Genomic DNA, 25357 nt, shown 5'->3' with positions numbered 1-25357 from the left:
AGAAGAAGAGCCATTTCCCCGAGCTCTTGGCTATTGTCCTTCCCAATACAGCCCAGCATGTGCCTGGCTTTTGTCGCTGCAGGGGCACACTGCTGATTCCTGTTCACCTTATTGCCCACCAGGACCCCAGGTGCTTTTCTGAAGAGCTTCTCTCTAGCCAGCCAGTCCCCAGTTTGTGCTGACAATGGGTATTTTTTTGTCCCGGTTGCAGGATTCTTACTTCTGTTTCTCAACTTTATGAGGTTTCCTTCAGCCCATTCTTCCAGCTTGCTGGGCAGTCCTGCCCTCTGGTGTATTGACCGTTCACCCCAGCATGGTGTTGCTTCTGAACTTCCTGAGGGAGCTCTCCATCCTGTCATCCAGGGCATTAATTAGGACGTTGAACAGTGTCAGCATTGGTACTGGCTGTTCACTGAGGAACACCATTCGTAAAGGGCTGCCAGTTAAGACTTCAGTCTGTTGGCTGCTACCTTTTGAGCTCAATGATCCAAGCAAAATTTAACCACCTTGTGTTCTACCCATCCAATTTCTATCCCCCCATTTGTGGGGACTGGTTAAGTGTCTCTAGGATGGTCACTCTTTAAAAGATCTGCTAATGAGGGAGTTGCTTCAAAACAGTGAAAAAGTTGTGTTCAGACTGGCTACATGGAGTTTTTCTATGGGGGAAGTATGCTGGAAGAAGAGGGGTGTGAAGTAAAAGCACATGGGATTCTAAAAAGTAGTTTCTGGTCTCTTTTTCTGTGTTGATAAGCCCATGGACTCTTGTGCTTTCCATCCACATTTATGGCCATTAGCTTGTTTTTTAAATAGAGATTAAAGCCGGAGTGTTAAACTCAGAAGAGCTAAACTCTGAATTTTTCTTGCTGGATGTAGGAAGAAGGAGGCTTCCTTCAGGCTGTGGCCTGCCTGCTTGCCTGGGCTAGTTTGCTCTTAGGAACATGTCTGGCTTAAATGGATCCAGCTTAGTCTCATACCTGGTGGTTTTTATTTTATTGTTCTCTACAAGATTCTTTCCAGTGTGCTTTTATAAAAAGCGTATTAGCTGCACAGCAGTGACCAGCTAAGGGCAAAACTTTGCAAGGTGTAGCTAAGTGCTTTCCATGTATCATCACTGCAGGCTGAGGTTTGCCTTTATGCATCTGTGGGACATTCTTGAACCTTGCAATTGTACCTTGACTCTCTAAAATGCCAGGGTCTTTTCTGGAGTCTTGCTGTATAGGAAGATGCTCCCCATTTTTGCATTTGTACCTGTGACTTCTCTTTCTTAAGTATTTCCTCTTGTTGATGTTGGAACAGTGTGTCAAGATCATTTGGAAATCTAAACCTGTACACCATAGTGCTTGCAAATCCTCCCAGCTGAATCATCTGTTGGGTTTATGGCCATACATTCCAGTCTATCATCCAAATTTGTAATGAAAATATTGCACAGCTCTTATGCCTGGCTGGACCCGCTTTCCAGTGCCCTCCCAATTAGATAGCAAACCCTTGATAATTTTGCTCCAAGAACTATGTTGTCAAGCAGCCATTTTGTGGTGATTACATCTAGTTTGTGTTTTCTTAGCTGTATCTTATGGGAATGTCATGTGGGACAGTGTCATGATAAATAAAGATTGCATTCCTGAATATCCTTATCACTTTTGTACAGACAGACATTTTTTTTCCTGCTGGTGCATAGATCCTTTGTTGTTCCATAGATTTTTTGAAGCTACAAGGGACCTTGAAGGTGGTGAGCTCTGCCCCTGTCCGCACTGAAAGTTTAAATGTGCAAGCCATGCCAGATTTATCAGGAGTTTCGTAACGGGACAGTTGCAATATAACGGCTCCAGGAGATCAATAGGAAACAAACGTGATGTGTTTATGGGTTCCAAACTAAATTAAACAATTACCTGAATCCAGTCTTCAGAGCAGCCTTTGAACGAATCCCAACCCTTTTTCTGCAAGGGCTGGAAAAATAAAGAACGTGTCTAATCTGTACCAGATATCAGCCAACAGTTATCTGTGCCTACGTGCTGTTACTCAGATCTCGTTAGCTATCTAATTGGATAATAGGCAGTACACTTCACAACTACATAAGTATATTAAGCTTAATCTGCTTTGGAGCAGGGAGGGAAAGATGTGCTTGGTGACAAATGGACACAAGAAGATGCACAGTGGAGCAGCGGTGTAAATATGGTCTGTGTCCCCATCACTTCATTTCCAGGAGCTTTCTGAGGCAGAGGCTCTGTATGTCTGCAGCATTTACATTAATATTTGAGTCCTAGAGCAGAGAGTTGCAACATTTTCAGACTTTGCCTATGTTAGCCAGGCAATTTTACTTTTAAAAGTACAGTTTTTCTAGTGGTTAAATCCCTTTCAGAGGTGTCTTTTAACATGTAGGATAACTTCATCCCTATTTTTAAATCCAGCGTGATGTAACAGAGAGAGGCGTCCTGTGCGTGTCTGGACACTTGGATTTTGCAGCACATTCCTGGTCCTAAAGCTTGTTTCCAGTATGTGAAGATGCACAGTGGACAGGATCAGAAAGCTTGCACAGGGGTGGGTGTGACTAGTTCTTTACATGGAAGAGAGAAGCTCTTTGATTACTGAAATACTTTTCCCTTTCTTTCCTGAGAAGACGCAGTTACTGCATTTACCTATTTTAAAACTTTTGGAGGGGATCAACTCTTTTCAAAGGCATAATGACAACAAAGTCAGACTCTTGTAGAAGATGTGTGTTTATATTTTCCCAGCAGCTAGCTTATTTATTGAAAGATGTGGATATGAGCACATTTCATGAGTTGTCACCACCTATTATATTCTCAGGAGAAGGTATCTTCAGGGGATGTTTCTGGGTACAAAAGATCCATCTGCCAAGGGGATCTTTAGCTCAAGGTAATAGGAGAGTGACTATGTGAAACATGTCCTGTCCAAATGTTTTGTGGGTTCCCTTGGGATCGATGGAGGGTTTTGACACAAGGCTCAAGTTGAACCCAACTTTTGGCCCTGTATCTTGGGTGAAGTGTCTAGGGCTTTTCACTTCCAGCGTGCTTACCTCATCTAAAAGTTATCTTCAGCTTGTCATGCTGTCCAACATCTGTCTGTAGCAGGCAGAAAAGACAGTAGTAGACCTCTTAATCTTTAAGTGTGTTAAGCAAATGTAAACTCTGTTAAGTGTGTTTATCATCAAGCAGCTCATTTATCAGCTGTGCAAAGTACCTTGTGGTTCATTTATATGGGAGGTTTGGAGGATTCTCTGATGCTTCCTGTCTTGACATCTGTGTTTTTGTGCCTAGCAAAGGTTAAGAGTTAGGCACTTGTCCACGTGAGAAAACTATTCCACTGTAAAGCAGGGTGTGAATTTAAAGCATGCTGACTTTCCCATGGAAAATCTTATTAAATAACAAAAGCCCTAAATCACTTTTATTTTGGATGAAGGGAAAAGATTGCAGTGTAACTGTTTTGGTCCATTTCAGTGTAGACAAACTCCCAAACCACCAATTTATTTTGGATGAACTAGAGAATAGCTGTTGAATGCAGAAAAGTTTTTATAGTTATCCACACCTGATTTAGTGCCTGGACTAAAAGCGTGATCAGCAGGGAAAATGGTATTTTTTCCAAAGGGTAGTTCACATCTCAGCATCTAAATTACTGGGACAGGCTCTGGAGAGAGTCTGTGTCTTTGTTTTCACTACACAGAAAGCCTGCCCTCCTAGCTGAGGCACTGACAGTGAGTAGCTACGGGTAACTGTTCGGTTCCGTTGCTGCGTGCCTGGGTCAGATTTCAATTTGAGGCATCCAGAAGGAACGAATGAAAGTGGTATGTTATAGATGGTCTCCCCAAAGTGTTAAATGAGGTGAAGGTTGCATGCTTTCTGTAACAATATACACTAATAATACCTTTATTTCCCACCCCAGTCTGCTGTGTATTGAAGTAAACTCCCATACTCAATCCATCATCAACTTTGAGTTGGGCTAGACTTTGACCTGTACTTATTAAAGGGTGAGGAATGCTCTGTCATATGCAGTTGATAAGGGAAGTCCATATTAAATTGTCAGTGGCCTTTTTTTCCCTTTAGCTTTGGCTGGAAGAAAATAATGGCACAGGTTGTTTTCCTCCTGCGTGGGCAATATCTAGGCATGCCCAGCACTTCCAGGATTGTTTTTCAAAACCAAGGTAGCCATTATGGTGGTCCTGTCTGGCTGCTGCCTGCTGCAGATTAAACCCACACCCAGTAACTTATGAATCAAAAGCAGAACACCTGCTTGGTTGGTCATTAGTGTCTTCTTCATGAAATGTTTTAAAACCAAAACCAGATGTGCAATGCTGTATGTTTTCAAGAAGACAAGGCGGTGAGATTTGTGATGCTTCTTAGCTCTTTGGGAGGATTCATCTTGTGGTTATGGCTGAGCATGGATGAGCTGTCCTTGTAGAGGGGATCCACAGTGCTCACAGAGTGAATGTGTCACTCTAGGTCTTTATTAGGGTCTTTAAGCACTATTTTAAGTTTCCTGAGCCTAAGTCATAGAACATCTTATGTCTGGAGTCAAGGCCTTGACTGTGACAGGCAGTCCTTTGGAAAGCTGTGCAAAGATCCTCGTGTCTCTGAAAAACAGCAGCCTGTATTTCAGAAAGGGACATTGTGAGTGAGGAGAACAAGTTTCAAATCACATGTCCCCCAGCAAGTACTGTTCTTTCGATAGGAAGACTTGTTGGAGAATGTTAATTGAGTCCCTTTTTAAATGAAGGAGGCTTTGCTTCCTTCCCAAGTTTTCAAAACAAATTTTCCAAATACAGAGCCTATGTTTCATTCAAGTGTAAATCCTTTCTCTTTAACCTGGAAGTTATCCCAGAAAAAAGCCTATCCATTCACTGCAGGACAGACCCTTGCGGTTGCAGTGGAAAAAAAGAAGTGGATCAAATTGTCCAAACAGGAAGGGAATTAAGAAAAGACTTTGCTCAGTGAGTAGAGCTCTCATTTAAGTTTAAATAGTCATCCTACAAACTCCACTTTATATCTCTGTTGCTTCTGAAGCATTGCACAATAATTGAAGTGTCTGCTAAATTTAGAAATGACAAATTTTTCTTGCCAACGTGCCAGCCTATCTGTAGGCTGTATGGATTTCAGCATGTAGTTATAGGGCGGATGCAAACAGTGATTTGAAATTTACTGGCTTGTTATCTCTTCTGACTTCCACATAGCTCAGTCCTGGTGGGTATCTAATACTTTACACTGATTCCTTTTCATTTGAGGGCATTAATCAAAATGCTTTTTTGGCACAGCTAGGTGCTAATGCTGTTTTACATATGGTGAAGCTGAAGTATTGAAAGGATAAAGCGTGACATGCTGAATAAAATGAGCTCCCATCTAAACACATTGAAATTGTGCTATATTTTTAGCAACTTATGGGTAGGATTGTCATTCTTTTACCCCCAGTCACATGGGAAGGCTGTGGAAGAACAGATAAATCACAAGTGTCCCAGTTCTGGTTTCTACTGTTTACCACATGACAAGTCTTCCTGCTCTGTGAAAAATCTCTTAGATCTAAAATCTCTCTTTTTTTCCTCAGCCTGTGCTATTTAATTTTTCTCTTTCTGAGCAATGTTTTATCTTAATTCTGTAAAGCTGTTTGAGACACAGTTTCCTGAAGAGGAGCAATGCAAAGTAAACTTCCCTTTGTTTCAGTAAAATGTCTTAATTATCACAGAGAAGAAATGTTTTTGAGTTCAGGTGTGTCAGGAGGAATGAAAGGCACCTTGCAGAAGTGATAATCCATCATTAGTGTGCATCCCATGGCACTCCAGGCTGCAGTTGCCTGCAGGGCACTTACTAACCTCAAAGCACAAGAAGTCGACTGGTGGAGGTTTTCTGTTGGAATCTCCAGACAGAATTTTATCCTTGGTGTTTGTATTGAGGTTTGCAACAAGGTGGAAACAAAGCCAAAGGTGTCAATGTTGTGTTTTCATCTCTTTCTTCTCCCACCCTTCTTTTCCTTGTCTTTCATGAGCTGTTTCTGCTCTCTGCTCTGTTTCGGTGTGCCTAGCACTCAGGAGGAAAATCACTCAGCAGGGTGAATTGCTTCTGTTGCTTTACAGCAGGGATGCGTTCTTCTATGTTTTTTGTAGCAGTCACCGATTTCCTCTGGATATCTCTAGATGACCTGAATGCAGACAGTGTATCGTTAGGAGAAGGTCTGTGCTTTTGTATTGAAACATTTCTTGTTGTCATATTCAAAACCCCACACCTCAAGCATGATGGGGAAAATGCCTGTCTTCTTCAAGGCAAGCTTCTGGTGGGTAAAAATCTCAGAAAGCCAGTCTGGCAGCCATGGCCCAGACCTCATCGAGATCTCAGGACATGCTTCCTAACCTGAATTCCCTTTCCTTGGGCTCTCATCTGATATGTGAGTGTGTTTGTGCAGACAGCAGGATGGAGAAGACGGTGTGTATCGCAGCGTGCTAAAGGCAGCCCTGGTTATGTGTCTGCTGTCTTAAAGCTGGAGCATGTGGTTTGCATTTAATGTTCCAGCAAAGCACGAGCCTGGGAGAAGTCCCCTCAATACATCTTCACCTGGACAAACATGCTTTTCCTGGAGTCACGTCTAGTCTGTTCCAGGCTGAAGTCAATCCAGTTACTGTGGGAGTAAATCCGTGAGGTGTTCGGCTTTTCTAATTTTGCTTCTGATCCCTTAGTGTTTCTGTTGCATTTAATGATTTTCCCTGTGGCTTGAATGGTAAAGATGTGGTAACTGCTTTGGGGATGGCTTAAAATCAAAGATTCAGTGTGGGTGTTGCTTTCAATAGAGAAGAAATGATGCTATTTAGAGAGTTGTGCTGCTATTTCAGGGCAGTTTGTTAGGTCTGGGTTCTGAGAAGTGGTGAGAAAAAATAATTGCTTTTGGGCTAGCGTGTCTCATATGGTGTGTCCCGAAATGATCCTCATGTGCACATTGAGTTGGAACCAGTACTGAGCCTCTCTGCATGCAGATTCATTCCCTGTCTCACCCTCCTATTACACAGGATGGGAGGAGAAGAAAAGATTCCTGTTGAAACTTTGCTTCCAAGCTTGGTGCAATGAATTTAAAACCCCAACCACAGAGAATTCCCAAATGTAATATGGACATCAGTGTTTATTTGACTGAGACCCCATTGTGTTCTGAGTTGTGCAAACACGGGCAAGCTTCCTATTTAATCAAGGCTGTTTTTATCAATTAAGTTTCCCAAACAGTCGGAGAGAGAAGGAGGGTAGTGAAGATAAGATCGCAGGGTTATGCAGATGGGATAGTGTACAGCTCTTTTTGGCAGTCAGAATACAAGTTCCATAGGAAACTTGTTTGCAGCATTGTTCTGATCCAGTATGCCAGTGTTTTTATTTTGTAACCTCTTTTTTTCTGTAGTTTACTGTCTGTCTCTCCTTCCTTTTACAGCCCTGAAACACCAAGCTTTGCTTTCACGAGAAGCTTAGCAGTGGCAGACACCTCCCAATACTGAACGTGATCGAGGAGCTGGAAATAAGGGGAAGATTCCCACTACAGGGTCAACCAGGGTGTGGCAAGCTTGTAGAGACACAGTAGAAGGCAGGCCAGTTTGGGTCTGGTTGTTGCTTGTCCTGGTTAGCTCAACAGCTAACCTGAGCTATTAACCTTCTGTCTTGTCTGAGGCTAACACAGCCAAACTGCATCTTGCTGTACTGGTTTAGGTTCTGGCCAGCTCCCAGTGTTGATAGGTCCCTGATGGTCTATAGGATGTGGAAACATAGTGATTTCTACCACAGGTGTTAGAATTTGTGGCTAGATCACGATTTCTATCACCAGGGTTAAGAGAGGAATCGCATTCCCTGCAGCAGGGTGAATACCACGCTAGTGTCCTTATTTTCTCCAGTTGCTCCTGATGCGGTAGGGGAGTGTTCTGGCAGTGTAATCTGTCCCTGGTGATGGAGTAGATGTTGTGGGAAGCCTTCTATGTAGGTGGGCCCTTGAACCTGTCTCTGCAATCTCCCCAAATAAAGGGGATGCTGATATGTCAGCTACAGCATATACTTGTTCTGTCTTCGGGGGATTTGTTGAGCAGAGGATTTTCTGGATTTGCTCCTCTGTTGTGCAAGGAACATGCTGAAGCTGTGCTTTTTGTCACTGCTGTGAAACTACTTTTAATTGTGTCCTGTGTAATACTGTAGCCTCTAGCACATGAACCACAGCATTACAGTGTTCTGATCTTACTAGCCGCATGAGAAGCGCCATAGCCTAGACCGCATGGCGCAGGGAAGTCATTGTCTGAGCTGCAGACGAGCTAACCAGCTTTGTGTGAGCAGAAAAGCTGCAATAAAAAGGGGAAGGAAGAGACTTATGCCTCCAAGACTGTCCCAAAAGCTCAGCCAGTCTGACCGCAGCTGACCCATCTTACCATCACAGGGTGCCCTTGCTGTGTGTTCCTGAAAGGCCTTTGTCTTCATTCTCAGGCCATTTCTCTGGGAATCATCTGGGGATGGTGACTGCCTCCTAGCACTTCAATGGGAGCTTCTGATGGTGGAGGAAACCATCTAGTCCTTAATTTTATTCCCATACTGTAAATCAAGATGCTGACCCACTGGCCAAGGTGTATTCCAGCAGGCTGTCAGAGCAGCCTTTGAAGAGTAGTTCAAGATAGTCTGCTCCCATCCCAGCATCTGAGAGCTGGCTGAGCCTGCTGTATTTTCACGGTACCCTTCAGCCAGAGGAATGCGCTTGAGAATCGGCTATAGGCCAGCCAATTATTTTGATTTATTTTACTTTCTTTTCCCTCAGATGAGAAAGATTTGAAAAACATATAATGGTGCATTTTATCAGTGAGTTTTAAATGGTGTGATTCATCCCCTATGTTCTTGGCATGATGTTCTTTGGTTTATTTTTTGGATATCCTTGCAGTTCTGTTAGTGCCAAGCTCTGTATGGAAGTGCCCTATGGCAGACAACCTGCTTTGCCCATATGTTAGCTTTAAAAAAAAACCAACTCATAATAGGAAGTCTTATACTGCATGCCAAGATGCTTGGGGCTTGTTAAATATATTCTACTTGTCAACAACTACCCAATTTAAAAAGTAGCCTTGGTGTGAATCAGCTTTGAACAAGTTCATTTGACTCAAGGGATATTTGCAGGCATTAAAACAAGTTGGATCACAGTGGTAAAAATGTGCAGTGGTTTACTGATCAAAAGAACCATCCAGTGGCCCTTTTTTATTTTTGTTTTGTTTTAATCGCCTCTAAACATTCAAAAGTACAGAAATTTTCCCGGTTAGCAAATTTTTGGTGACTTTGTAGAGTGGAGGAGGCTTACTGGGGCAAGTGTTTCTGGGAGACACTCAGTGTGTTACTGGAATACTTGCTGCAGTCGGTGCAAACTGAACGTCAGTGTGCAGGGATATGGGTGTAACAAGACAAAGCATCCTGACACTTCTTTGCCTGAAGTCAGTATTATTCAATGAGGTTCACTGGCTGCAGCAGCAGATTCCTCACTGGTATATAAATCACATGTGATGTTTGTGTGCTCCTCAACAGGTTATTTTATAAAGTCAGAACTGTGGCACCCATTTACAAAGTGAGCTCTGCTCCCTTCTTGCTCCATCTTTGCTGGCTTGTTGTCTGAAATTGTCTGCCTAGCCTGCTCCCCTGCCAGCTCTGCAAATCATCTCTCAGCGGGGAGGCTAGTCTGCGTGTGATGGGTTTGGGAGCTGGTGGCTTGTTGCAATGCTTCCCGGCCCTCCTTGTCTTGAAGACTCAATTAGCACAGATGCTGTTTGGTCCACATTTCCTACTCTCCCTGGGCTGCTGGTCTGATCGCTCAGAGATTTGGACACTAGCCAACTATGTCTTTTCTTGCAACACAGCTTCAGATAAGCTGCTCAGAAAATCAGGTGGCAAAGGAGGTGCCCAGTGCCTCTAAGCTAGCAGGAGGTCTTATCGTGGAGCCTCTTCCACCATCTTTGCTGATTCAGAGATAATTATAAAATGTCAGATTTGGCAGTTTATTCTCTCTGTCTCCCCCGCATTTTTCCTGGATGATAGTGTTGTAGGAAGAGGCAAAGGGGACAGCTGTCTTGGATCACACTTATGAAAAATATTGTTTCTTAGAACAATTTCTTGTTTTTGTTGAAGAACTTAAACAGTTCTGCTTCCTCTTCTAGGCCAGCAGTGCAGGACCACAGAGTAGTGCTGTCATCAGAGCCTGGAGCCTGTATAAGGTCTGATGGCTTCAACTCTGAGATCTAGCAGCTTTGGGCTGCTTCTCATTCATAATTAGTAGACTAGTTTTACAGAGGTGGCTCTGGGTGGTCATCCTTATATGACACAGGTAGGTGAAATGGCTTGCTGGAGATCCCACAGACCATCAGTGGTCACGCTAGGAGTAGGAGTCCATTGTTTGTTGTGTGTGTATTGAGGAAGCACAGCTTCTTCCCAGCCTGGGAAGAGGAAACAATTTAGTATGGCCCCATCTCTGTCTCTCCTGAGATGTAGGGAGGTGATATTTCTGGAAGTGAGGGGGTAAATGAGGATAAGGCTTGCAACGTTTTGTTACAAGAATAAAGGCTAGGCAGCCCAGCTAAGGTCATCTTCTCAGGCTGGAGGAGACCTGAGTTTGGACAGGCAAAGGTTAATGCTGTAATTTCCCTCTGTTTCTTTTGGTATGTGTCCAGAGAAAGAAGAGTGCAGAGTCAGCCTGAAGGTCTCTGCTGCCTTCAAAAAACTGATGCTGAGGATGTTTTGGGTGCAAGGCTGCATGTTTGGCATATGGGTAAAACAGGAAGCATTTTGTTCATGCGGCTGTTTAAGAGTATGCGTGGTGTGTTGTTATTGCGTTTCCTTCCTTGATGTCTGATCCAGCTCTGCATTCACTGTCAGTCATTGGGGTGGGTCAGTAATTTGTAAATGGGGCTTGTAGATGCTAATGTAAGATCAATGCTACTGAACTGCAGCCTTTTTAGTGCCTCAAGCCACATTTGATGGCTTGGGCTTTTACATGGGCAAATTTTAGTGGATGGTAGCATTTGTCTTCAGTTCCAACTTGTTTTTCTCTCACAGCCGCCCCTATAAATTCCAGCAACTCTCTGGAAATTGAACCATTTCATTTTGGCTTCTGCCTGCAGAAATATAAGGCAGGATACCAGCTGCTCGTCTGCAGCAGGACTGCTGTCTTGTTTTTGTGAAAAGCTGTCTGGCTTCTTTGTACCACCACAGTGAGAAAGATGAGCATGGTCATCTCTCCATCACCAGGGCTGGGGGGCAAAGGTGAGGCACACAGGATAAATGGGTTGTATTGATGCTGTGGGATGCAGTAGAGAGGGTGCTGCAGAGATGATGGAGATGGTCCACTCAAAACCTGCTTGGGTCCAGGGAGAATTGCTCACTAAGGCTCCCATGTCCCTATGCAGCATCTGCAAGGCTCCCAGCTCCAGTCAGGCATGAAGAGGTGATGAGGAGCAAGGGATGAAGTTGCACTGATGGCAAAAGCAGGGATTTTGGATCTGTCTTGCTTGTTTCAAGTACTGGAAAACACTGCATTCAAGGAGACCGTGCTGGTGATGGTCCTACTTGGAGCAGGAGGTTGGAGTAGAGCCTTTCAGGGTCTGCTTCTGACCAACACTTCCAGTTTCTGTGAGCTGTCAGAACAGGTCTCCTCTGCCAAGACCTGCTGCCTGCCTACGCCTGCGAAAGAGGGCAGCAGGACTGGTCTGGGGCTGAGTGACTTGCTCCAGCTGCCCACATCCAGTTGGCAAACCTGTTTAGACTAAAATACTGAATTGGATAAAGCCTGAGCATGAGGATGATGATGAAATGCCACTTTCCAGGTGGTTTCAGCCCAGCGGTTGGAGGCGAGTTTCCAGCATGTGCAGGCGTAACACGAGTTAACCTTGATCTCGTTGGTGCGTATGCTGTCAGTGACACAGGTTTATGAGCTTGGGAAGGGCCCTGGTATTTACATAGATGGCTGCAGACCATTATCCTGCTCCTGCAGCTCTCCAGGTAGCTGAGTAAACGAGGTGTGTCTGCTTCCGATGCAATAAACCTCCCGTTGCACTGCATACGCAACCTTGCCGGGTTGGTGTTTGCACAACTACTGTCCAAAGGCAGTTTATAACAGCAGGTTTGTTTCACTCACGTATCTGACTGACGTGGAGTACTTAAGTTCAATTAATAATGCTCCTGCCTTCTGTTGAAAGGGTGTCCAGGCTTAACCCATGCTGATATCAATGGTGATTCTGGAAAGGACTGTGAGTGAGTTTGGCGTGCAACCTTCTGGATTAAAGAGGAGGGGGCTATGTGGAGAAGGAAAAAAGACATATCTTCCAATTTGACATGTTTACAGCCTGGAGAGCTTGGAAAGAGCATCTTGAAATAACATGCAGTAAGGATTAATGTGCTTGCTTCTGAGAAGGCTGATGAAAGGGGAAAAGAGGGAGAAGTTATAAAATGCATGTTTGTTGTGCCAAGGGCCACGGAGAACCACAGCTAACAGCGACGGGAGGTGCTGGTGACAGGCAGTGCTGGGGCCAGTGCAGCAATCTCCTTCCACTTCATTTTCCTATCTACTCAGAGATACTATCTGCTCTATCCTGACCTATGCTCAGTGGACAGCCTGAGTCTGAAGCCTGGAAAGGTGTTAAAGGAGATAAAATTGCTCTCATTAGAATAATCCTTCCAAGCACTTCTCCCTCAGCTTAGAAAAAAAGATGCATTAGAGGTGATAATTGAAAAATTTGTTATTGCAGTTACTTAGATAGAGGTTACTCGTTACAGCCATGCAGTTGCTCAGTACAAGCAGTGCTGGATTGCGTGATGAGTTAATGGCCTAAACACTGGAGTGTCTTCACATCTTCTAAATAAGTTGCATTGCTGTTTCTGTTGTGGAGCTTTTGCATATGGGCTCTGCTAACAGTGCTTTCAGATAACCACTCTTCTGTATGCAGTTGATGAAATAATAGAGATTATTACATCTATTGAAAAAAGGCTTTTGAAACTCTATCAAAAAGTTTGCTGGGGTTTGTTTGTTTGTTTGGGTGTTTTCTTAGTTTTCTGAGGCCCAGGAGATGTCCTGCACTGGGTGGTCTGTGCAAATTTCCATTCCTTAGGCATCGCTGGACACCACCTGCATGTGTGCTCTCCATCTCTACAACACTATGCTAATAATGCGTGTGGTCACAGACATACAGTTCTGCATCATGGTAGATTCCTGAGGTGCAAATGCCACAAAGTTTTGCCTTGCAAATCTGCCCTGGCCACCTCCATCGAATAGGCAGGAGCATTCTTAGCACCACAGCCGTGTCTTCTGGTGGGATTGGAGTGAAAATGTCTATGAGAGATTGGATCCTGATGTAAAAGGTTCAAGCAATATCATATCTGTCTTTAGTGAAAAGTATTTCAACAGCTGATTAGTGTCACTGTTAAAAATAGACACCTTATTTCTGTTCTGAATTTTTCTAGCTTCTGCTCTTGGTTGCTCAATCTCGCTTTGTCTCTGCTTAGATGGATTTAATCCTTTGGTGTCAAGTATTCTCTGTTTGTAAACATTTTCAGACTGTGGTGACAAACCTGCATTATAAACAGATGTGTATGTAGTGCCCCTTCATGTGTTGATAGTATCTTGAATAGTTGCACTTAAAATAATAAATTTCATTATTATTAGTGTGTTTATTTCTTGTGCTTCCTTTTAGTCTTTCAACTGAAATGAAGTCTTGTTGTTTTTATCTGAGTTCCTTTCAAACAAACACAATATTGTTGTTTAGGTTTCTGATTAAGGATGATGCTTAATTTCCATCAATTAAAAACCTAGATGGAATAAAATGATTCTGGTAAGTTTTAGTCTGTTTATGCTGGAGCTGCTTGGTCTGTGCGGTCAGCAGGGAATTTGTTTGTGTTGATGATGCATTTCTCACCCTCCAGACTGGCTGTTACGCTTGTTAATGTGAAGACTGTCAATTCAACACTGTACAGAAGGACTAAAAAATTCAGGCAAATAGTGTGGTTAAAGAACACCAGGTCCTCGTGCAGGAGTCTCAGAATAGCAAGTGGAAGTGTAGCCACTGGCTGCCTCTTCTGGAGGTGCAGTTCCTCTCAACCTCATTTTAGCTGTCAAAAGCTATTTCTAGATCAGTAAGTATGTCATGGTAATATGAGGTGATAGATTGAGTGAAAGAGTCAGTGCTGAGGTCCCCGTGTCTGCGAGTGCATGTCCCTGGAGGCTTCAGGTTGGACTTGCTGTACGCTGGTCCCATGAATGCCCCTTAGTGGCTGTGGATGCCTTTTGGCTCTCCTGGAGTGCATCTTGTAGTTTAGTTTCATCCACAAGGAGTGATGCTGTTTGGCTGTTTCAGTACCACTCCACAGCATGAATGAAAGCGTGGGAAGTGGAGGTGTTGAGGTCACTCCAAAGCAAACTCCTGATCCTAGCTAAACTGCTAACGTAAGAGGACTCGGAAAGGTTAGGTGATTGTTTTAAACTGGTGTGTAAGCTTCCTTTCAGCTTGTCCATCCTAAGATAGGTATGCCAAAGATCAGTGGGATGGATTACTCCTCTCCATCGCCTGAAAGGCTGCAGACAGAAGATGCAAGTTGGACACCCAAGTAATGAAATGGGGTGAGAGGAGTCCCACCTGGGATGACCATGATTGTGGTCAGTGGTATGCCAGGAGCTCACAGCTATGGCTCATGGGTATAAGACAACCTGCTGTGTGATACGAAGTCTGAAGGGAGAGGAAGGTCACTTTTTTAAGACTAACCAATCCTGGTGGAAAAAAAAAAACCAAAGCAAAAAAACCCAACCAACCACCAGACAAGCCTTTAAGCACGCAAGCCTTGTTTTCAGTATGTTGCCTTGCCTAAGTCTTTGTGTCATCACAGCTAGGACAGTAGTACCACAAGAGTATTTGAGTGAGCTAAGAATAGCAGATTTCCTTGAGAAATGTTTTTGTTTATTTTGGTTTTGTATTTTTAAATTCTTGGAGCCTTGGTGACCTTTTTCTTAAGGGTCCTAGAAGAATAGCCTGATCAGAGAGTATTGTTGTAATAAGGAAGGCAGTTGTGAACTGCCTTAATTCTCTGGCTTTTTCCTTGTGACATGCAAGGTTTTACTGGAAAAATGAGGAAAAAAAAAATCATGAAGTGGACATACCTCTGAACTTTATTGCTATTGCTGCTGGATTAAAGGTAGAGGAGGCTAGTGTGACATTTGCATTCATGCTGTTTTTAGGTTGCCATTGTCTGTGGGGCCACTGTAACTTAAATAAGTAGAAGGCACTCTGCGTTAAAGAGGATATAACCAGAATATATCTTTGTTAAAAGGATGAAAGAAAGGAATCTGTTCAAAATTATTTCTTAAATTATTGCTAGGATAGCAATAAGTGTGGAGTCCTGGGGAGAGCTAACAAGGCTCCTCTATGTGGATGAAGAGTTGTTTCCCTGGGAGCAGTCAGTGGGCTGGGTGCATAACTAAGATCAGCAGAAATTAAGGGATGGGGAGTTCATAGGATTGAAGGGTACGAATGCAAGGAATGGAAACTCATGATTCTGGGTTGGTAGAATGAAGTCCATCTTTGAAAAGATATTTTTCTAAAGATTTGCCTGCTTTGAAACAGCAGTTGAGCTCAAGGTTGTTGTTTGTGGGTTTTTTGGGGTTTTTTTTTTGGAGGGGGGTTGTTTTTAGGTATTTTTTTGAATGAAGGAAATGGATGGTAGTGAGAAGGGATGAATGAAAGGTAGTGGCACCTAGGGAGGCAAGGGCAGAATGGTGGTAGAGACTGAGAAAAGGCAGCAGGTCTGGAAGAAGTGGTTATTTAAATATCATGAGTGAGACACTTAGATGCACAAGAGGTAAGAGGATCAAAGCTATTTTTTTTAAGACAGAAGGAAGATGTGTATTTGGATTTTTTTAGATTTAATTTTATTGTGGATAGCCTGTGCCTGTTAGCTATCTCAAAGGAAAGCTATAAGCAAGACAAAGCAGGAGGAATTTTACTGTTAGTCAAGCTATGATTTAGTACTACCCATGCTCTTAGATGGACACAAAGTAAAATTACAGCCTCAGAGATTCACAGTACAACAGCTAACACTTCTTAGCCTGTGATTTAAAAAAAAAAAAGAAACAACCCTTTTTGGCAATCAAGAAAAAGTAAAAAGCCAAACTACCTTTGTGTCAGAGGACCTAGTAATATTCACTGACTCAAGCTGTGGCTGGTGGCTTGGCAAGTACTGAAGGCAGAACATTGCACGTAACAGACCATGTTTTATGTGCTTGTCTTACTTATGAGCCTAACAGAGCGTATAATTGATACCGAAATAAAGTGTAGTGGGGATTCATATATTTATGTTGTCTGTTCTTTTCACGATGGAGTATGTATCCTGGTTGGAAAGCTTAAGCTCTTGCTAAATTTTAATTGCCTTCCCCTGCCGATCATATGGTAGAGGTTGTTGGCTAATTAAGGGTAGCTTCTAAATCAGGATTCTGTACACACAAAATACCCCGTTATTTTCTCATCTGTCTAGGCAGGTCACCTAATCCAATATTAAAATGCTGAAACAGGAGGGGAAAACATTTTCTTGAAGCTTTCATGTGAAGAATTCACATGAGTTTGCCCAAGCCAGGATTAGGAAAGCTGTACTTAAAGAACTGAGCTAAATGGTTCAATTTCTATAGGATGTAGATGGCAGAAAAGATGTTTATTTACTGTGGCAATTAAAATAACATGCATCAAAGTGTTATCTGGAGACTGGATGAGAAGTAGAGAGTGTTGTAGAATGTCTATGGGTTGTAATAAATCCCGAAGACATTTCCAATAAGAGTTATTTCAGCTGTGAGTTTATAATAGCTCACAAATGAGGAAGGACTAGCCAGATTAAGATTTATTTCTTCCTGAAGAAGAGATGACTAGGATCATATATGAAGGTCCTTAGCACCGAAGAGAATGTGAACAGGGAATGACTGTTCACTGTTTCTTATAACATAGTTTTTGGGGATGTCCTCAATTTTCATTGGGTAGCCATTTTGAAACCACTGAAAGGACATTAATATTTGCATAAGGTTAAGAGACTGTGGAGCTCCTCACCACAAAATTGTTGCAAAGTATAGAGGGATTCAAAAAGGAGCTGGCAAATGCAAGGGGCAGAAGTCCCCGGGGTTGTTATGCTCAGAGGTCTGGACATTAGCTCTACCTTACAATGTCCTTATTGGACTTACTGCTGGAAGCTAGTATGACCAGAAGAGGGTCATTCCTCTTTGTACCAACCCCAAACTCTTCAATATGACTTGCTGAAGCTCTGAATACAGAGATCCCAATGTTCGGGGCCCATCTTAAAAGAACCCAGGGAAATTTCACTTCTTATCTTGTTAGATTAAAAGTCAATAAATAGGCATGCTTGGGAGGGGAGGTAAAGGACTAGTGATTGACAGCACCCGAGAAATGTAGTGGCTTCACTCAACCTCAAGGGAAGATAAAAATGATGGTGGAAAAAACATTTCTTTGTAGGAAGCCCAGCTCCTTCCCATAGTCCTGCACTAGTAAATAGAGAAAGTGATGTTTCCTTTTTGGTTCAGTTTTTAACTAGAATGTTGACCCTCATCTCTGTGATGTGTGTTCTTGTGTCTGTTGAGGGGTGGTTTCGTCTTTCATATCAGCCTCTGACTGGTGAGGGTTTAACCTACACATCATGGAGCAGTTCCCAACTGACTTCCAGGGGAGGCCCTCCATACCTGGAGTGCCATATTCCTGTTTATCTTAACCTGTTCTGCAAATCCACTTTCAGAGTGGATTAAGATAAAGAACAAAACACTCCTGTCACAGGTGAGGAAAGTCCACAAGAGGAATGAATCCGCATCTAAGCCAAGTAGAGACAAGTCCTAAGGTGTCTGCAACTGGAAACTTGAACCCATCTCACCAGCTGCTGTAGGGAAGGAGCTTTGCATCCTCCACCCTGCTGCCTGCTCCAGATCTTTACTATTTCTTGTGGAACGGGGAAGAAATTGTTCACTGCTACTTCTTCAGACTGTTGTACTGGTTTTGAATCCAGCTTGCTGAGAAGTAAGTCCCGTGCCTGATTTTAGCTGCTCACAGCTTTTCCACTTGTCAGATGACCATGATTCATGACTCTTGCCATGGACTAGAAAGCATTGGATGCTTGGCATGTTTGACTTCAGCTTGGAAATAACTCTCCAAACACCGATGTCTGGCTCCCTATGACAAATATCTGCTAGTTGAGATCTGTTGGTCAGGAGATGAAAACAGTGAGATGATTGATGTAATCGCAGGTAGAAGTTTTTAGCGTGGCTGCAGCCAGAGCTGGCTCAATGTCACCTGTTCCGTTGTTCAGTGGCAGTTGGAACAAGCTGTCTTGGCAGGAGCAGAGTTTGTTACAGGCACTGTGCTAATCTCTCTTGCAGGTGAGCCTAGATAGGCTGGATTGAGCTGAAGTTGTTCCAGCTGAAACTAAACATTTTCAAAAGTTGTCAAGAGCTCCAGTAGGACCACTTTACTTTTTATACCACTGCTTAAATCGCTGCTGACTGCAGTCTGGTGTCACCTCTCTCACAGAGAGCAGGAGACGTTTGGTCAACATACACAAAGGCTTTAAGATCCCAGAGAAAAAAGGGACTTTGCAAATGAAACCGATATTGCTGTGTACTTCATTAGTACACGTGATCATGTACTGCAGTAGTCCAGCAGTGTCTTAAGTGCAAAGGTTTGACTCTTTTCCTGGTGATGAAAGAGAGAAACAGGAGCCTTTGACACTGGCCAAGTGTTGGGAGAATTGGAGAAGAGCTCAGAAGCTGTATCCAGCAGCTCAGCAACAGGTGGAGGCAGCACACTAGCTCCTTGGATTTCTCTGTGTTCAGTAAGCATTGGGTAGTGAAGATGGTAAGGCTAGGAATTATGTGTAAGCTTTATCCAAATCATTGGGCACCTGCTGATTCAAGGGCCAATGAATCCTGGGCTGTGTGTTTATCCTTTGCAAGTCAGGACTGATGTCTGCTTGGGCCAGTGGAGTATGGGTCTCTGTACCCTGTTTCTTCATGCTCTTGAGGGCAGGTGTGAACCTACCCAGAGCCAGATGACTAGACATTGACATTCATGTATAAAGACGTCCTACACTGATGATCCCTGATTAAGGTTCAACCTTAACCATGGACTCAGGCCATGTACTAAAATAAGGTAATGGGACCCAAGAACTAAGGGTATATGTGGTTAAAAAGACGACTTCTAGGAGTTTGCAAATTAAAATAGGATACTGCTTGGAGGAGCAGTTGGATGCATTGGGTAGATGGAGGTAGAATTGGACTAGTCAGGACTGGTATGGGTTTGAACCTCTCCATCAAAGACTGAGGCTGATCCTGATGTGGCAGGACAGTGTTGGCTCCAGGGGCTGCATCATGTGGCTGTGAATTTTTCAGCTGGCTCTTTTTGGCTTTCATCAGTTGAAACATTTTTCTGTCTGTACCATTTCTGTAATGATTGGTTTGATATCTGATCTCCATGCTTTGAGCTAAATCCTCTTTACCTAGTCCCGTAGTTATATGATCTGAAGCTTATGCTTTGCGGTTGCCACAGAGGCAAAGTGAAGCTTCATTGCTGTGTTGTAGGCACTGGGGATGCTTGTTGGCACTGGGCATGCGGTTTTCTTTCTTTTTTTTTTTTTTTTAAAAGTCTTTACCACAAAATTGCCACTTCTGGAGGTTATATAAAGAGATGGGAGTTTCAAAATCCTTTGACTTCTCCAGGAATAGTCTACATGGTACAAGAGGGTGGAGATTTCTGGAGTTTCCAGTACTGGTGCTCCAGGCCAAAAAGTTGTTGCATCCCAGTTTGACCTCAGTTATCCTTACTATGCATCCCATTTTGAAGGCTGGGTCTAGTTCACAAGTTTTCTTTCTTTCCTGCTGGACTTTTTTTTTTTATAGACTTCCTTAGGATTTTTAACTGCAGAGAATAAGTTTGAGCCGAGTTCCCTCAACACGCTTGTTTGTTTTTTCCATAGGTTCCTTAGAAAGAGAGCTTGGACGGCATGCAAAGTTGTGAAATATCTGCAGACAGCACGGATGATCCTCTTAGTAGTGGCCTACAGAGAAAACGACAGCCTCGAATAGTAGTTATCGGTGCTGGGCTTGCAGGCCTGTCAGCAGCAAAAGCGCTCTTGGAAAGCGGTTTCACGGATGTAACTATCCTTGAGGCGACTGACCGAATTGGAGGCCGCGTGCAAAGTGTGAAACTTGGTAAGAGCAGCATTTTGGGAATAATGCGTTGGGCTTGCTTTATTCTGCTAGCAAGGCTTTGTGTTGTCATTAGATTAATCTGAGCTTGGAAATGTGCCTTTTCAGTCAAGGTGCAATATGCAAAAGGTTATTTGAGGTTTAATGTTGTCAGGAACATAAAACCTTGGGCTCCTTTCAGGGTGGATGGGTGAATCTGAGCTATCTTGTGCATCTTTTCTGAGGGAGGGCTGCTCCAAACCCATTCTTCTATAAAATAAAGACCTTGGTGATCGTTTTCATTCGTACAGGAAGAGCTCTGTGTAACAGGTCTGTGAGAAGCGTTCCGTGATTAAATAACTGTATTGAGACAGTTTCCACCGTTTTCAAGCTTGACTCTTGACTAGGAGCAGTCAGTAAATCTCCTGGCTAGCAAACGGCTGTTTCTCAGTGACTTACATCACTTGCAAAGGGGTGAGCTCCAAGCTATTCTGTTTCACAAATAGCCCCATTCATTTCCCTAGAACTAATTTACTGTGTAGGGCACTACCCACTGTGAATCAGGCTTCTGGAAAAACCTCTTCAATGTACCCTTTCATCCTGATTTGCAGCTTTCCTACCTCTGTGGCTTCCTTTCTCAGTGTGTAATAAAGGTGCAGACACTGGATATTTTAATCCCATGTCAATTGGAAGGGCTTGTAAAATCTCTAAATGCAAAACTACTGGAACAAACATTACCCTTTGCAGCACAGTACTCAGTGAAACTTTCCCTGGTATCTAGAAGGGCATTGCCTGTCTCTTCTCCACAGGAGGCAAAATGCTCTTCACTTTTACTGAATTGCCTTCCTGATTTCAATTAACTGGCTCTGTTTCTTGATCCCACTCTATATTTATTAACTTTGGCCTCTTGCTGCCCTCCTTTCTTTTTTTGTCAGGTGCTTACATCACTTACTATATTTTACTCGATAAACTCACTACAGTAAATAAACAGCAGGGTCCTATGAGCTTTCAGAAAGGAAATGAATGAAAAGGCAGTCAGACAAGTCTAATCTCCAGGGTTTGAATAGGGCACTTTACATTCTGCTGAGACTTGGCATAGAGGTTAGAATGGGAAGTGTGTCCTTTACTCACAATACACTGTATTAAAAATATCCTGGATCATGTCTGTGATAGGAGGGAAGTGCTAAAGGCCTGAAATCTTCAGGGAGCAATATATCATTTTGTCAGTGCACCTGTGAAATAGTTTTGTTGTACTAGTATTGAGACCAATCCTCTCACCTTTGGACACCTTCACCGGTTACTTATATCTTTGCTTTTGCTGGGAATCTACCTCCTGTTCATTAACACTTCTTAACTAACATGAGACAAGAGCAGGCTTTTCAGTCTGGTGGGGATCTTGCAGTTTGTAGATGTAACTGTTAGTTGCAGAGCAGAGGACTGGAATCCAAAGTCGATCTTTTAATACCTTTCTAAAACTACAAACTGTCTGTCTTTTCTTATCTTCTGCAAACTATCAAAGTTCTGCTGTGTAGGTATGGACTGCAGTTCTCTCCCAAGGTGGGTCCATGTTCTGACTCCTTGTGCTCATTGCAGATTCCCATGCCCTTTAGCCAAATAATTTTGGAGCTCTGTTGGGTGGTGAAATCTTCAGAAGCAGCATGTACTCAGAACCTCCTTAATCCCTGGTACAAGGGCAAAAGGGGAGCATGGTCCTGCGGGGTGTTTTCTTGTTCTGTACTGCCTGGAGCAGCAAGATTGCACCTGGGGCATGCAAGACCTGCTCTTTTCTCAGAACTGGCTAAAGCTTACAAAAAACTGTTACAGAAGTGGTTCTTCTGGGTCTTCAACACACAACCATTTTGATCTGCTTGTCTAAATGGCATTTAAATGTTAAACTTCTCTGGCCACTCCCCTGTCTGCACACTTGACTAAAGATAAAATTTAGATCTGTGGCACCTTCTCAGGGTTATATTCTAATAATTCTACTCTCACTGAGCCATGCTGTGTCTTGTAGGGGACAGTATTTTCCCTCAACTGCATAGAGTATGTTGCTACTCAGCACAGGGGAATAATTTGGATTTTCAGAGGTTTGGTTCATCATTTCTAGCACAGGTGAGGCAGAGGGTCTGTGTGTTTGTAGGTTGTGAGTGTGTTTCTTGTACGTGATCTATAAAACCTGTGTCTGCTGCAGATACTTCACCACAGGATGCCCAAGGAATAGTCAGGGCTGCAAAGGGAAATGTGAAAGTTCCCATGCGTATTTAGAAGGCATGATGCACAACCTGTGCCTTCCTTTGGAAAATTGCTGGTATAGTATATTGTTGTGTATAGGCCTGTTTTGACTGCTGCTTGTGTCTCAGTAATTATATTCACAGAATAGGAAGCAGATTTTTTTCTATTTTTTGTTGTATCGGATGATTCATTCAAAGTAGGTTAATATTGAAACTAAAATCTTTTAAGGCCCTGCAAGTAAATCAGCTATCTCTGTTCAAAAAGATGTTATTTAATTTTACACTTTTAAATAATTTATCATGTAACGTACACTAGGTAACAACTGGCTTATCTGCTTGGTAGTGATGATAGTGAGTTTCTACAGGCGAGAATGACTATTTTTAATTTGTTGGTATTTGATTATATTCCACACAGCTACTGAAGACAGGAGAACTTGGAACACATCATAATTGTTACTGGGCACCAATACAGTGGGACCTGCTGGCATATTTTTTTCTCTCAAAGATGAGGTGCCCTATAAATAAGGGCTATATACAGGACGATTGTTAGTGTAGCAGAGAGCAAGCTCCTGACATAAAGCAGCAGGCAGTATTCCTGCTGCTGATCTGGCATGTGATGACTCGCAGGAGGATTGCATTAACAAGGTGACTGCTGCATGCAATATTTATGAGCTTTGTACCTTTGGCTGCCAACGTACAGCAGTCATTTCCGCTAGGCTGGGTGCTCTGGGAGTGTATTGGAGTTTGTGGCGCCTTAAATATTCACACGTTTGTGACTTGATGCTGCACACTCTGAAGCACATGCTTTGTTTTAGGTACACATAGAAATCTTGCGCTCTCGAGTCCCGTAATGCATATTTTGAAGGGCAATAAGCATGCTCCTTAATGATGAGGCGGTTGTCTGCTTGAAAAACAAGATATGTGGAGCTTCCCTTGGAGGCAGTGTCTCAGCTGGAGAGCAGCATTTCTTCGAGCTTTCACCCGTTAAACTTGACTGCATTATAGCAGTGCTGCAGTGTCTTTCTGTCTGAGCATATATTTACATGTTAAACAGTATACGATGACTGGTAACTGCACAATCCTTTCTTCATCAAGCAGCATCCTATTAACTATCCCACTTAATTCACGCACCTCTGCAGAGCGAGCTGCACAGTGTGGTGTTGGCTGGGATGCTGGGAGAACACAGCTTTGTCAGACTTTAAAACAGGTAGCTTTGGACTTCTGAGAATGTATAAAAGTGTGGGTGGAGGACATGACCCAGGGTTATTATTTTTAGCACCTCCTTTCAGCTGCTGAACATCTCCCTGTGCTATCAGCCCAGTTGTGGCAGCGCTGGCTTAGGAGGGGTCAGAGCCCTGGTGTAAACCCCATTAGTTATAAGGAAGGGAGAGAGCAGGGCTGACCAAACTCTTTATGTTTTGCAGGCAGAGTATAGGTGATGAAGACTAAATGTATTTGGTGTTTAACCTTACAGTGCATCTTTTTAAAGAACCTGATTTAAATTTTCAAAGGCATAAGTAATAAATTATAACCTATTTACTTATTTGGGGAATGGAAATGCATTTTTGTATTGCAGTTAGTCTGCGGTATATTTGTAAATAACATGCATTTTTAATCATAGGATAAAGTTCAGTATGCAGGCCAATGTTGCTGTCCCAGGGCAATCCAATTTTTTCCTGTATCTCCCTGCTGTAGATGCTTTTCTTCCTGTGTCTGGGTATGCATCCCCTCCTCTCGAATACAGTGGATATTTGAAGTCTTTAGGTACTCTGTTCTTTCCCTACGACTTTAATATTTATGTAAGTATATTTATATGTCCTTTTTGCAATAATACAGTGTGGCTTCTTACAGCTCTTTTCCTTCCCACACCCCCTTCACTAGCACATGGCTTGTGCTGCAGTCCAAGCAGTACATTCTCTGCTTTCTGGTCATGTTCTTAAGTGCAGGTTTAGAGAAGATGTTTTAGAAGGGCCAAGTAGCAAGGACAGAGCAGCTAGCAACAACCATGATAAGAACTGGGAACCTAGAAGATTCTGAATTTCACCTCAAGTATCAGAGGTGTGTCACTGTGATGTATCTTTATTGGAAACATCCCATCGTTCTAGCACTATCTAAACTTGTATCCTGAAAGAGTGGTTTGAAGGACACTGGCATTGCCCTTGTCTAACAGAGAAAGCTCGCTTAAGTGATGTTCAAACACGTGGTGTCCTTGAGCAATTGTTCTGGTTTTGCACATGTACATTTTATTTAGGGTTGAGTGTGACACGCTTTCAGAAAAATGGGCTTCTGTAACTAGTCTGCTTGGTTTACTCTCCTGCAGGGCACGCCACTTTTGAACTGGGAGCTACGTGGATTCATGGTTCACATGGAAACCCAGTCTATCATCTAGCAGAAGACAATGGTTTACTTGAAGAGACTACTGATGGTGAGAGAAGTGTTGGACGGATCAGTCTTTACTCCAAGAATGGGGTGGCTTATCATCTTACCAACAATGGGCAAAGGATCCCGAAAGATGTGGTTGAAGAATTCAGTGATTTATACAACGAGGTTGGTATTCAGCTGCTTTGTCAGTTTGTAGATTTGCCTGAAACACTGGGACCCTTGACAGTTTTAAGGTTCTGGATATTGGACAAAGCTAGAAAACCAGTAATGTCTTTAATTTCTTTGCAAAAGATCAACACTTAGTTTGCTCTCATTTGCATAACTATACCCCATTTGTCCCTGATGCGGGATTAACTCACTGTTGTTAGGAAGAACAATCTTTCCACATTTGTCATCAATTTAATCACTTCCAGCAACTATTGCTGGGCAAATCCAGTCATTGCTCTAGAAAGTTGCTACTTAATTAAAAGGGTAAAGGAGGGATCAAATTACTAAACAAAGTAGAATGTAAAACCTTAGCAACAACCAGCTAAATATTGTAGCCCTGTGACATTTTATTGACG

At 42.9% G+C, this 25357-nt stretch overlaps 1 protein-coding gene across 1 annotated transcript in view; it reads left to right on the top strand.

Moving 5' to 3' along the window:
- Positions 1-25357, top strand: part of SMOX (spermine oxidase) — a 56115-nt gene that overhangs the window by 10848 nt on the left and 19910 nt on the right. The window contains exons 2-3 of the mRNA XM_052780804.1: positions 19971-20205; positions 24733-24959. Coding sequence (XP_052636764.1) covers positions 19998-20205; positions 24733-24959 — 435 coding nt within the window. The 5' untranslated portion in view covers positions 19971-19997. The remainder of the gene's footprint in view (positions 1-19970; positions 20206-24732; positions 24960-25357) is intronic.

The sequence above is a fragment of the Harpia harpyja genome, chromosome 2 (genome assembly GCF_026419915.1).
Source record: "Harpia harpyja isolate bHarHar1 chromosome 2, bHarHar1 primary haplotype, whole genome shotgun sequence".
NCBI lineage: Eukaryota > Metazoa > Chordata > Aves > Accipitriformes > Accipitridae > Harpia > Harpia harpyja.
The sequence above is the reverse complement of the archived record's forward strand: the minus strand, read 5'-3'. Positions and strand labels throughout refer to the sequence as shown.